This window comes from Haliaeetus albicilla, chromosome 11, assembly GCF_947461875.1.
Source record: "Haliaeetus albicilla chromosome 11, bHalAlb1.1, whole genome shotgun sequence".
Classification (NCBI taxonomy): Eukaryota; Metazoa; Chordata; class Aves; order Accipitriformes; family Accipitridae; genus Haliaeetus; species Haliaeetus albicilla.
The window spans coordinates 22,662,735-22,675,933 of record NC_091493.1 but is presented as its reverse complement, the minus strand read 5'-3'; the positions used below and the strand labels follow the sequence as shown (position 1 = coordinate 22,675,933).

Genomic DNA, 13,199 nt, shown 5'->3' with positions numbered 1-13,199 from the left:
GTGGCCCATGGGGAACTTGTGCTGGAGCAATCTGTTCCTAAAGGAATGGACTCCGTGGAAAGAGCCCACATTGGAGCAGTTCTTGAAAAACTTCAACTCATGGGAAGAACCCATGTTGGAAAACTTTGTGAAAGACTGTATCCCATAGGAGAGACCCCATGCTGGAGCAGGGAACAGCATGAGGAGGAAGGAGTAGCAGAAATGAAGTTTTATGAGCTGACTACAATCCCCATTCCTCACCCCCCTAAGCCACCTGGGAGAAAGGAGGTAGAAGAGTGGGGAACAAAGGAGTGAAATTGAGCCTGGGAAGAAGGGGGGGCAGTGGGAAGGTGTTTTGTGTTTTGAGTTTTGTTTTTGTTTAACTGGCAATAAATTAATATTCTCAAGTCAAGTCTATTTTGCCTGTGATGGTAATTGAAAGGTGGACTCCCTGTCTTTATCTCAACCCATGAGCTTTTTCATCTTATTTTCTCCCCATGTTCTGTTGAGGAAGGGGAGTGATAGAACAGCTTGGTGGGCATCTGGCAGCCAGCCAAGGTAAACCCACCAAAAACATGAAAAAAATATTCCAATGCAGTATACACAAACATCTATTTTACTGACAGTGTCTTCTCAAATATCCTTAAAATGCTTTTTTATTCTGATCTATACTGCATGTTTTAAAAAGTATTTATATGAATTATGATGTAAGATTGTGATAAAAGACACTATACAAAAATGTCCTCAAAAGTCAAACATATTAAACCAAAATCCTCTATGAATTGCCTAAGAACCCTCTAAGCCTCTTCCAAGAGTTGCTGTTTTTTAAAATTAACTAAACATCAAAGTAGTATCACTACTCTGCTGCCTACTCCATTTATCACAGCAGGGGAATAGATGCTAACAAAATCCCCCAAACCCAAAGGCAGATTCTTTTCACTCATGCTAATGACAGAGACACTATCATTGTGACTTAACTCAGCCACCATTCATCAGACAGTAATAAATCTGAGCTGCCCTCAGTCCCCTGACTATGGCATCAATTATAGATATGGAACCTTGCCCACTCTCACAGCTGGAATTTAAAGCTATTAAAGAGAAGAGTAGTATTTAAAAAACAAACTGGACACATAGATACTAAATTAATTCAAGCCAAGGTACCAAACAATCCCACCCTGCAAGTGCTCTGCTATTGCACATCATTCTCTGAAAGCAGGGTGCACTGACTTAAAAGAAACTAAGACTATGTCTTATTTTTGTACTCTGAGAAAGACAAATAATTGTCATTTAGCACTCATTCTGTCTTCTCAATTTTAAATGGATTAAACATTGAATTATAACCAGCCGAAGACACTGAAATGAGGAAAATATTCTCTCCACATCTGTAGAAGAGACAGCTGCTGATAGAAGCTGTTTCTCATTTCAGTAAATTGAAGCTGCAGGTGCTAAGCTGCTAACTTGCACCCTGTCAGTGATGCAAACCTGCAGCTTAAAACAGATATACTAAAACTGTGTTTTAATATGTTTAATAAATACTGTCAACTTCAGTGTGTGTCTTGCCATAATTTAAGTTTATTTGTAAATAGATTTATTTGCTCATCTGACATTCAAAAATATTAATTAATATTTGTCACTTGAGTTCCATTGAGGAGAAACTTGATACTTTATGTATCGAAGCAGCAATAACACAATACTACAAGACAAGAAAAAGCAATCATTTCTGGCTGTTTCCCCAGTTACATCAAGTAAAAAGACTCAGCAATGCATGACTGATCATGCATCGATCAAATGATCAAAAACTTTGAGGAAGAAAATCTCATTGATACAAAACAGAATTGACTAGTACAAGGAAATTTAGGTGAATGAATTTTGAACAGCAGTTATTTTCAGTGACCAACACAGCTACTGGCAGATGAAAATTTTCAAAGTAGGTAAAGCAAACAAATCTTACTTGTATTTGTAAAATTTTAGAAGAGCTAGAACAATCCAGTTCATATATTTCATACCAGATCACTGTTGCATTAGAAGACTTGTTATAGAAATTCAATCTCTGTGGCAGCCACATAGCAAACAAATATCACCCTAGCTTTCACGCTGAATTGACCAGGATTACCTTTTCCATGCTTTTGTTTTTCAATGAAATTAACATTCTTTGAACTCAAGCCTACAGTACTACCAGTATATGCACATATATATACACATATTCAGAGAGATAGCATGTGTATAGATAAACTGAAAAAAACGCACCAAGCAAGCATCATTCCCAAATTCCAGAGTAAGCAAAAGAACTATTTTTAACTGAGAAGTTTGTTTCAGTGATTATTTTTTCCATAGAATACACATACCTCCTCAAAAAATTTTGAGTGCACCTTGGACTGTTAGTAAAAATAATCTGGTTTTATATATGCAGGTTACCCTGACCCTGAAACTACCAGAACATCTGCACAATTTTCCACATTGAGTTCTATTTCAAGAATATATCCTTGACTATAATAAATATTGCCATGCATTAGTGTGGTGAAAATTAACAACTAAGTACTTATGAGGCAGTAATTACAACCAGGGCAGTATCATGTGCAGCAAGAACTGAGGGCACTTCAAGAGAGAGGCGTTTAGAGTTTACTATTCTTGTCAGGTGAAAAAAAAAAAAAGCGGGGGAAGGGGGCAGATTTCTTCTGTTTAGCGAAACGAACTCTGCAAAAGGGTACTACATTTTTCACATTGCTTGGTCCAATACTAGATTTAATTTTACTTTGTCCTAAATTTTATTAAGCAGCAGACTTTCATAACAGAAGATTATATTAAGCAACTATTCAGAAAGAAGCTGGACAGGAAACAATTAATGCTTAAATAATGAAAGACAGCAGCTTGGAGTCTACAAGTCGACTGCACGCATATTTGTTAAAAACACTAGCAGCTGAGTAGTTAATATTGACAAGAGGTCACTTTTAGCTTCTGAGGAAAATAATGTTATCTGAGAAAGGCAAAACATTTTCTTTCTCTGAGGACTTTCAGATTCCAACAATATTGCAATTGTTTACATGCAATTTATATACAAAGACTTTTGTTTAAAAATATATAGGTGACAACAACGGCCACCTGAAGGTTGCTCTTCCAGCTTTGTTAGGTTGACCTTACAGCACTTTGTAAAAATCAGCAGAGCTCTCACCTGCTTTGCAGCATCTTCTTTTTGCCTTACGCCAAGTATTGCCCTCAAGAACACCACTCTGGTAAGTTATGCAGCAGTGGCAGAATTCTTCACTGGCCATCTCCAGTCACCTTGGTTTTCTTTGTGCAGTACAAAGTGACTTGAGGAAAGCACAAAATCCTGCCCGAGCCATCATTTACACATAACTGCCTTTTGTGTTTCAGCGATTACCCCCCACCCCCTTTTTTATTTTTAAGTAGAAAGTACCTCCTTACTCCATAAAAAAAAGTGCTTAAAAAAAAAAAAGTCTGGTATTGACTTTTTCTTCTGCAGTATAGCTAGCAAGGATACAAAGATTATTTTAGTAAGGATCCAATCCTGCAAGGTATAAGCCACCTTTTTCTGTACAACTTTGAAACTGACAATACCTGCCCATAGTTGTTTCACACTCACACTACTGAAATCTCTTAATTAATGCAGTCTCTTTCTTTCTAGCCTCGAATTCATTGAGTGCTATAAAGACTTGGAGAACCACAGAATAATAAGGCTGAAAGGGACCTGCTCAGAGGCAAGATCAATACAAACCTGACAAATTTTGTACAGCCTTTTATCAAAAGTCCCAAATTACTGAAATTCCATATCCTAGCCCAAAAAAATCTAATAAAAATTTCAGGTCTAACCACAATGTCATCTCATCAGGTTTCATGATTCTAGTCTACCATACTGAATACACAGCTCTGCTTTCTATCTTTTCATCAACTATCGTTACCTCATCATACCACAACAACCTTCCTTCTGGCCTTCTGACTCTTCAGAACTTACCAGTCTTTGCTTGTGAATTTTATTTTGTGTCTTCACTGGCCTTCATCTTCACTGAAAAACAGCAGCTCTCAGCAACTGTCTCCCTTAAAAGCCCTATGCTTGCCTCATCCCTGCCATCCTTCAGATGGCGACAGAAAAATCTTCTCCACAAAGTTCTGACACAATTTCTAGAGAAACTGCCATCTGACTGCAGTTAGACAAACAGTATCTGCAGATGGACTACTGAATCTTCCTTAAAACTCAAGATGATTATTTCATCCTCCAGGACTACTTGGTTTTCTTATCCAACTTGTCTCTGTGACATAACCTCTACAGAGGATGGACTATCATATATATATATATATATGTATATCACTGCCTGTACAATGTACTGCACAGCATAATTTAATGAAACCTAAATTTCTAGATTTTCTGGCACTACCACAATACAAATATTGGCAGAACACTGAGCACCTTCTTAAATTGGTAACTAAGTAACACAGGGCTTTTATTCTCTTACCATTTTTGATATTGGGTATAACAAGCTGCGTAGGCGAATTTCTGTTTCCGATGCCTTCTTTCTTTTGGTTGATAGTTGTGATGAAATTGCTGAAAGTGGAAAACTGATTTTTGGCTCCTCTCTCCAACCCCTGTAATTAAGATGACAGCATGCTATAAAGGGCTAATACATTACTGAAAGAATAATCTTACACATGAGGTATTACACAGAATACTTAAATACCTTTTATCTTTAAATCAGAGTGGTAATACCTAAATAAGACATAAATAATGATTCTGCAAGTTTGTTTCAAATTGAATCAGGAGACATACCATGAACTTCCTTTCTATTACATTCAAAACCTCAAGTATTAATTTGCAGGATATGAAGATATCCTTGGATTACTGTGAGGAAAACACAATATGATTAGAATGCTTTCAACATTATTCTAACTTTCTGTATCCTAATTTCTAACTACTTTTCTATTCCTCATTACATCCAGCTCAGTTTAAACAGATGACAGTGCCGCATATTCCTTTTTCCAAATAACCCTAATGTACTGAAGTAGTTTAGACAAATTTCCCACTATTTGAAATGTGGGGCCAAAACTTCTCTGTGAGCTAACCTGATAATAAAATTTAAATACTGGCTACCTGGGTATAAACCACTAATGATTGATAATCATCAGAACCAGCTGCCACTGAAGAAAGGCTAGCTAATAAACATTGGTTAATACAGAGTTAAAAAAACCTGCCTGAGTACCTGTATGTGCTGCCACCAAGGAATCTGCACAAGCCCTTGCTAAGAAGTGTTGAGCGCTAATGTGTTTTAACAGTGAACAGAAGTGAAATCACACAACAGACTTCCAAAGGATTGTGCCAATCGGTCTGTTTGACACTGAGTGCTATTAGATATAGTTATTTACTCTGGAGAATTTGCAAAGCATAGGTGGGTTAAGGGGTTTGCCCAAGATGACGGAAGTCACATGATGGAGATTTTAATTTCCATCTCAGCTCCAAGTCATCAGTTGATATCAGGCAAAGGTAGATCAACTAAAAAAAAAAATATATATACACACTCTCCCTGCATATCATGATTTTCAGCCTCACATTAACCTAAGGATTCATTTGCTTGATATCTGGTATCTGTGTTCGTCGTTAGAAAAAAATGTTTTCATGCAAATCAAAACTGTAATTCCCCAAACGAGAATAAAAATTATAGAATAATTAACGTAATATCCTATTAATTTTTTTAAATCCATACATTTCCCTTTCCCCTTAAGAGTAGTAAATTTGGATTAAGACATGCAGCCAGAGTTCCGAGGAAAGAACTTCACTTCCACCACAACATCCTGAAGTACCACCAGGAGGGTAATAACACAGCCCATAAACCCGCCATGCCACAGTGTACACAAGCTGGTACACCGCCAGGAATATTAAGTAACTGTGGCACAAACAGCCATTTTTCCATGGCTTCTAACTCAGCAAATCATAAATTTGAACAATCAGCAGGACTTCTGGCTTTAAAAATACCAAGTTTCAATTTCTAGCTTAAAATTCCTTGTATGCAGCAAACATTCAAAAATAAAATGTAATTACCATTACAATTTTCACATTAACTTTTTCTTTTATTCTATAATCTTTGAAATATTAAGATGCTTAAAAATCACCTGGCACATGACTGGAGAAAAACAGACCCTGAACAACCAGGCCAAGACATGACTGACTGAAAAAAGGACTTTTAAACAAATCCAGATTGCTGTGTCACAAAACGTATGCTCTAGGTAGAAAACCTCTGGAGCTTGGACTAGCCTAATTATGATTAATAGGGAATAGATATCATAGATAGTTGAGAAGAGGGACTTTTATGAAACAGACTGTTTGACTGACTCAGCTTTCTAGGTTTTACTCCAGCCATGCCACTGAAATAATATAGTTGAACAGTTATTTAAAAACGTTCTTAATGCCACCTCAGAAAGAACAAAAATTGCATGTGCTATTTAACTCCATGATCCTGCTCCAAGTGCAGTTCCAACAATATTAAACAAACATATGGACAAAGGCTTTACTGTAAAGGCCTGGAGGAATACTGGGAAACTACATCCTCATTAATAAGGATCTCTGACATCTCCTGGGAGAGTAATCTAGGACAAGTGTATAGCACCATGTCATACTTACAAAATTTTGTAGGAGGTCAGTGAGCCTCTAGAGCCTAAGACGCTGCACGCATACTGCCATCAGAAAACTGAACCCCCACATAAAGAATGAGTATGCTTAGAGGGAGTAAATGGTTCAAAGTAATCTTTAATCCTCTTTTTTAAGAGCATATTAATAACTCGCAACTCTGATGGCTTCTTAGTGGAAGTTTTCCAAAGCATTAAGCCCTCCATAAGACTGGAGAGGTACTAACATTCTACTGTATAAATCTATGTTTTTCATTATTGAAGTTAAATTAAATGGTGAAAATAAGTCAAACTGCAATGAGCATGAGTGCTTTCTGCGAAGAGGCAAAAGACCATCTAGAAGAGTTTCTTGAAAATCCTACTCCTCAGCCCTAACATAACTCACTCAAGACCTATATGTACATGACAAGCAAAGGCCAGTGAGGAGTAAAAGGTTTTCTTCCCTGTGCAAGAAGACATGGAGGACACTCAGGTTACCTAAAGGTAGCTGTCAATGCAACAGCCTACGCAAGAAATAGGGTTTTCCCTTCTACTCATATCTTGAAAGATGTAACGTAGGACTGGTTTTGCTTTACAGAAGCCTCTACTTGTTCTTGCTTACTAGGGGGCAAGTTATTTAGCTTCCCACAAGTTCCTTTTCAGAATCTGAATACTGGCCTCCAAACCATTACCCCTTACGCATTATTTCTAATCACCATTTGGTCCATAAGAAAAGCCTGAACTCCTTGCAGGATCATGTTAATTTATTCATGGGCTAATTTAATCTCCACAATTTTTCTTAGAAATAAAAGCCAAAAAGAAAAAAAAGTAACCATTCTTCCACAATTCCACATGGCCCTTGGCTAGGAAAAGCCACAATATGAATGACAATAGAGATAGTCACATAATCCCTTTATTCCAACTTGCAACCAGCTTAAACTCCAGATGAGACATCTTTCATGCACATGCTCTTAGGAGAAAAAGGATACCGTGGTTATCTATTGACTTACTAAAATTCTGACCTTTTTGACAGCTACTGTGGAAAATGGAAACTGTTTAAAGGATGTGTCACACCTTCATGTTGCCTTTGAGGAAGCTCTAGTCATGCCACATCAGTTGCACAAACCTATGGTGGGTCTTTAGTGCACTGAAGAAAATGTCAATTACACAAAATCTGGAGAGATGTTTGAGACAAGGATATCTGAAGTTCACTTCATACAGAAACAAGGTATAGTATCTATATCACCATAGTCATCATATAATGGTTACAAATTTAGAAATAATAGGCAGAAAGAATATGAAAACTAAGGCCACCTGGAACATTACTGTATTTGTATCAGGCATGTGTTTTTAAATTAAAGGAATTTTAATGGGAAAAAAATCATAAATAAGCAAAGACTTTTTTTAAAAGACAATAATTTCCCCCTTTTGTTATCATATATTACAAACTCTTCCCCAGTTTAACGAGGAGGAAGCTGAGAACATATTTCTCTCTTTAAAAGTGTTTGAGAAGATTTGATTAAGTAACACTCATTTTTTGATGTTCAAGCAGAACTTTTAATACAAGAACTTGTATTAAAATCATGCCATATATGATGAATCTCAGAACATACTTCAAAGCCCTGGAATTAGATGTGTAGGTTGGTCACAACTAGGGCTTAGCAGACCAACAGTCCAATAACTTCTTTACAGCGACTCAGAAAGGTCTTGCAAAAGCATACCTGCATTCCCTATTTGGTATATTTGGATCAAAAACTGCCTTCTGTTACAAACAGAGAAATGCAGGGCTACAGAAATAAATGTCTATTACATCTGTCCACAAAACTCCCTCTCTGTAACATACTATTAAAACCCATATGCAGCTCTTCGTAAATTCAAAGTCCCACATGCATTTGACAAGCAATCACACCTAAACACAGGTCTAAGCTCCTCTGTAGCAGGTCAACTTAGACAACTCCACACCTGTGGGCAACCGTTCAAAGGTACCCGGAGGATGCCCAGCTACAAACAAGTTCCGATTCCTTAAGGCAGTGGGATTTCTACATGGCTGCCCAGTTGCACATGTTTTTCATTAGCTGAGCTAACCCTGACACGTTTTAGACCAGCACTTGTATCTTTACTCTAAGGGACTGGCATTTGCCATTCAGTCTGAAGTGGAGATTTTCAAAGGTAAAAATAACTCCTGGGCACTTGTCCATTACAGACTTCTCCCACCAAATCTGTACTTGAATCACAAGAACAAACACATTCTTCCACATTCAGACAGATTTGCAAAGCTGAAAGTCTTTCAGAAGAACATTGTAGGCATAACACAAAATTGGCAGAACTGCTCAAAGGAGTTTGTAGTTTGCCTACGACTACTTCGTTTAACATTACAATTATTTCATGACAGTCATAAACATTAGACGCTCAATCTTTTAAACTCAAATTATGTAAAATGATAATTTCTAGTAAGTTAGATACTTATCAGAACTGTTGAATTAAAATGTCACAACTGTGTTAGTTACTACAGAATTGATAAAATTTTTGCTCTGTTGTTGGACTGACGTAGGTTACAGCAAGCTTTAACATTGAGCTGTGTAACATATTCAACTCACGCCAGGAAAATTTTGTTTCATAATATTATATGGTCAGCAGAAAGAAAATAGTAACTCCAGTAAAATTAAAAATCTCAATGAGGTTTCTGAAATGAAATCATTCTCGCAAATGTCCTTCTCACAGTTTTTTTTTTTATCCGTGTTAACTCATTCATCACTTATCGAAATGTTTTGTCATCTTTGCGTCAACCCAAAGTAAAAAACGGAAAAGACCTTTTAAGAAAAAGTTAAAAATACAGAAGTATTTTTCAGCTAGCTCTCTTGCTATTAAGTGTGGTAAGAGCTGAAACCCTCCTCCCCCGAAAACCCTTAACGAACATTCACAACGCTGCAAGCCCTCAGTCATGACTAACCCAAAAGAGCAGACCGTTGTAAAATGTTAAAGAACTATAAGTAGATGGAGAATTTATAGCTTCATTATGTCACTGCTTACAGCTGCACTTGTTATTTTTAAGAAACTTGAATGAAAGCCTCTCAACGGAAAAGAACATGAAAGAAAGCGAACGCGACGCTTCCCCACCGCCACGAAAAAAACCGGCAAACACAGCAAGTGACAGGGGGACCGCAAAGACGGTCCCGCTCCCCGGGGCCGGGGCCCGGCGGGCGGCAGCCCGGGCGCTGACGGGTCGCCCGGCCCCGCCGGCGGCCGCAGGAGACCTACCCCGGCAGCCGCGCTGGATGCCGACGGGATGGGCGGCAGTTTCTCTCGCTCCTTTTCTTTCTCCCCTTCTTCCTCCTCTTCCTCCTCATCCTCGCCGCCCTCCTGGGCCGCCGGGGGCGCCGCGCCGCCCTGGTTCAGCTCCGCGCCCGGCGGGAGCCCCGGGCCGGGGCCGGGGCCGGTGCCCGGGGGGAGGTCGGCGGCTGCCGTGGCCGCCGGCGGGCTCTGCAGCGACATGGCCCCGCTCCCGGCCGCCCCGCGCCTCTCACCTCACGGCAGCCCCTCAGCTCCCGCCGGCAGCCGAGCCCCCGCGCCCTCTTCTTCTCCTCCCTCCCGCCGCCCCCGAGCGCCACCGAGGAGCCCCCGCGGGCACCCCCAGTGCCGCCGCTCCGCTCCGCTCCGCGCGGGGCCGCCGCGGCAATGCAGCAGCCGGGCTGCTCCCGGGCGCTCAGACACCCCCGCACGGCGGGGCGGAGCGCAGGCCCGCCGCCCCCGCCGCGGCCCCGGCGAGGAGGGAGACCGCGGGACGCAGCGGAGCGGAGGCGGCCGGCGCCGCCTGGGCCCCGCTGCCCTGGCGCCCCCTCAGCCACCGCGCCACCTACAGACCGCGGGCAAGAAGAGGGGCGGCCGCCGCCGCCGCCATGTTGTTTATAGGCGGCTCATAGAAACGCGCTTGGCGACCGGGGGCGCCGCGCGGGGGCAGCGGAGGACACGGCTACGGAAACTCCGCACCGCAGGAAGAGCCGCCGGGCCGGGCCGGCGGCGCCGGGCGTACGGGAATCGGGGCTGTCCCCCGCGCTCGGCGCAAGTCGCGCTGGCGAGGGGCGAGCGCCCCGCGGCGCCTTCGCTCGCCGGGCGGGGGGCAGCGCCGGGCCCCGGGGGTGGCGGGCAAGCCCGGCGGCACCACCATCCGCCGCGCCCCCGTGAAGCGGTGCCTCCGCCGGCCGGCACCTCCCGCTTCCCAGCGAAGTCGTGCCCCGCCCCGAGCGCGGAGCGGCCTGCTGCCGGGCCGCGGGGGGGCAGGCCGGGCCGGGGCAGGGCAGCGAGTAAACGCACGAGTCATAAGTATAAAGCTGTGACGAAGGGACCTCGGGGTGGGTGCCGGCACGGCACTCCCGCTCCTCCTTCACGCCGGGCCGGTGTTGCGGTGGCGCCGCTGGCAGGGACTGGGCTGTCAGTGGCACCTCGCACACCGCCCCGTCACCTCACGGTACCTTCATCCCGGCTTCAAGTCACACTCTAACGAGGAAAATACAGAAATGAAGCGTAAAAGCTTAGTCCTGTCTCTGTTTCACGGGCAAAGCCGGAGCGGTGCCAGGGCCTGTGCAATGGCAGGTCTTGGCCCTTCGTTTGGACGGGTCTCGGGAAGCCTGAGGCTAATACCTGCTGCCAGAGCCTCTGTGCGGTAGCCTGGGCTTGTTGAAGCTTTGCTTTAGTAATATTTAAAAAAGGCATCTTCAGAAGACGTGGTAGGTTGAACTGGTTGCAACACGCCATGTAGACTAGATGTAATACAGCATTTGTCTGCGGGGTACTGACCTATCACTTGGCTTGCTATGCAAATGTATGGGAGTCCTTCCGCCGGCGAGGGGTACCGTGTCTGCGTACGCTAAGCTACGTAAAATTTAAGCCCTTCAAACCATTAACTGCCAGGCAAAACAAGTTGCTTTCAGACCACTCTTAATTTTGTGTCTGGAGAAGGGTTCCCCTCCCAGCTTCAGGATCAAAGGAGTGTGAATAGCGTTACAGACCACTTGAAACAAATCTTCAAAATTGTTTTTCAGATGGAGGTAGGCCACATGACGGTTTTTCTCAGCATTGGCATTACACAAGTAGCTCCTGCAGGTTGGAGCTGCGGTAAAGATCTCTGTAAGCTGCATAAAAGCAAGGGCATAATAGGCACTGCAGAGTTAATCTAGCACATGGAAAAATGCTTCCCCTTTTTGAAGGAACTGGCAGACCCGGAGTTTATTCGGTTTCATTAAGAAATCGCTTTGTCTCCTTACCAAGTTAAATATGAGAGGTGGTTTTCCAAAAAGTTCATTCCTCACTGTGCTTACTTCCCAGTTGCTCTCAGTGGTTTGCCTGAGTAAGTGGCCTGCTGCACTTAAACAAAGCTCCCCAAACACTCACTCATCTTTTTCCTTTACGTGCCAAGAAATAACATAATAATAGTAATTGCAACAACTTCAGTACAAGCAGCTATACACCCAGTGGCAGTCCCCAACTGGAAGTAATTGGCACAGCTGTTTCATGGAGCTGTGCCAACTTGAAACGGAAGAATCTGCTCCTTTGTGCCTGCAGAGGGAGATGAAGCAAAGGGAAATAGAAATGTAGGAAGGCAAGTATACAAACAAATTCATAATGCCTTTTTTTTTTTTTCAATTCCATTGAGCTATAAAGGCCTGGTTTTCGATAGCTTCAAAACCATTGAAATAGCTGTCTGCCAGGATTATTTCACAAAAACCTAATGCAACATCAAAGACATCAATTTTTGCTGTCCTGTGCTATTTGAAGCTGAAGTGTTCTGTTGAACTAAACTAATTCAGGTGAATATTTTGACCCATGGCAATTATGAAAATAGGCACAAAAGCACTGTTAAGAAAATTTCTTCCTATTTTTATAAGAGAGTAAAAGGACCACATACTGAAGGAGACGCAAACGCATTTTCCTACTTCTAACAAACGTAGCATACATCTGGTGCCTAGAGTTTGTAACTAACAGTATTTCAATATAATTAGTAGATCCATAAGGCAGTCAAAGACGTAACCACAGCTGGGAAAGGCAGGTCTAAACTGGCTTTCAATTTGCTAGCACGGATGGATGCTAGCTGGGTGCAGCAGTGCTGCATGTAATGAGGCAGTGCATGTAAACCCTGCAATCATTTGTTGCCAAAGTGATAAACCAGGGTAGAGAGCAATGGAGCCGTCAGAAAACAGGATAAAGACAGTCTGTCTTCTAACAGACAAGATTTGTGGGATATACAACGTACAAAATTTTGCAAAAACTAAACAGAGGTATGTAACTGCCATTTTACAAGACTTCATGAATTTGTTGGCCAGATGGCCTGGGAGCCTTGACAAAGGGCCATACACACTCATTGCCTTTATTTTGAAAGTGGTTGCAGGCTTTTTGTTTTCATCACCTTTCATAATGTTTCCAGTTCTTTCTTTAAGGCTGATAATGCTTTTGCTTACCTTGGTGGTTGCTTTTCCACCCTCAACTGTTATTATGTTTCCTCCTTTACCCTTCCAAGGACCCTTTCCTTGATTTTTTTCAATCTCTTCTGAGCTGCTTAAAAATCTTAAATCACATGGTGCCAGCTACTTCACAGGATTTTCTGGTAAGTGGGAGAA

The 13,199-nt window shown here is 42.1% G+C and overlaps 1 protein-coding gene across 11 annotated transcripts in view; it reads right to left on the bottom strand.

The window, feature by feature from the left end:
• Positions 1–10,593, bottom strand: part of HECTD2 (HECT domain E3 ubiquitin protein ligase 2) — a 43,654-nt gene extending 33,061 nt beyond the window's left edge. For 5 of the 11 annotated variants that reach the window (XR_011326864.1, XR_011326866.1, XR_011326868.1 and 2 more), the window contains exons 1-2: positions 9,847–10,593; positions 4,449–4,578 (exon numbers count right to left, since the gene is read on the bottom strand). Coding sequence is in view for 4 of the 11 variants with exons in the window: in XM_069796603.1 (XP_069652704.1) it covers positions 4,449–4,578; positions 9,847–10,080 (364 nt within the window). In the remaining 7 variants the exon portion in view is untranslated. The remainder of the gene's footprint in view (positions 1–4,448; positions 4,579–9,846) is intronic. The other 6 variants (XR_011326865.1, XM_069796605.1, XR_011326869.1 and 3 more) reach the window with 4 other exon arrangements.
• Between the last annotated feature and the right edge of the window lie 2,606 nt (positions 10,594–13,199).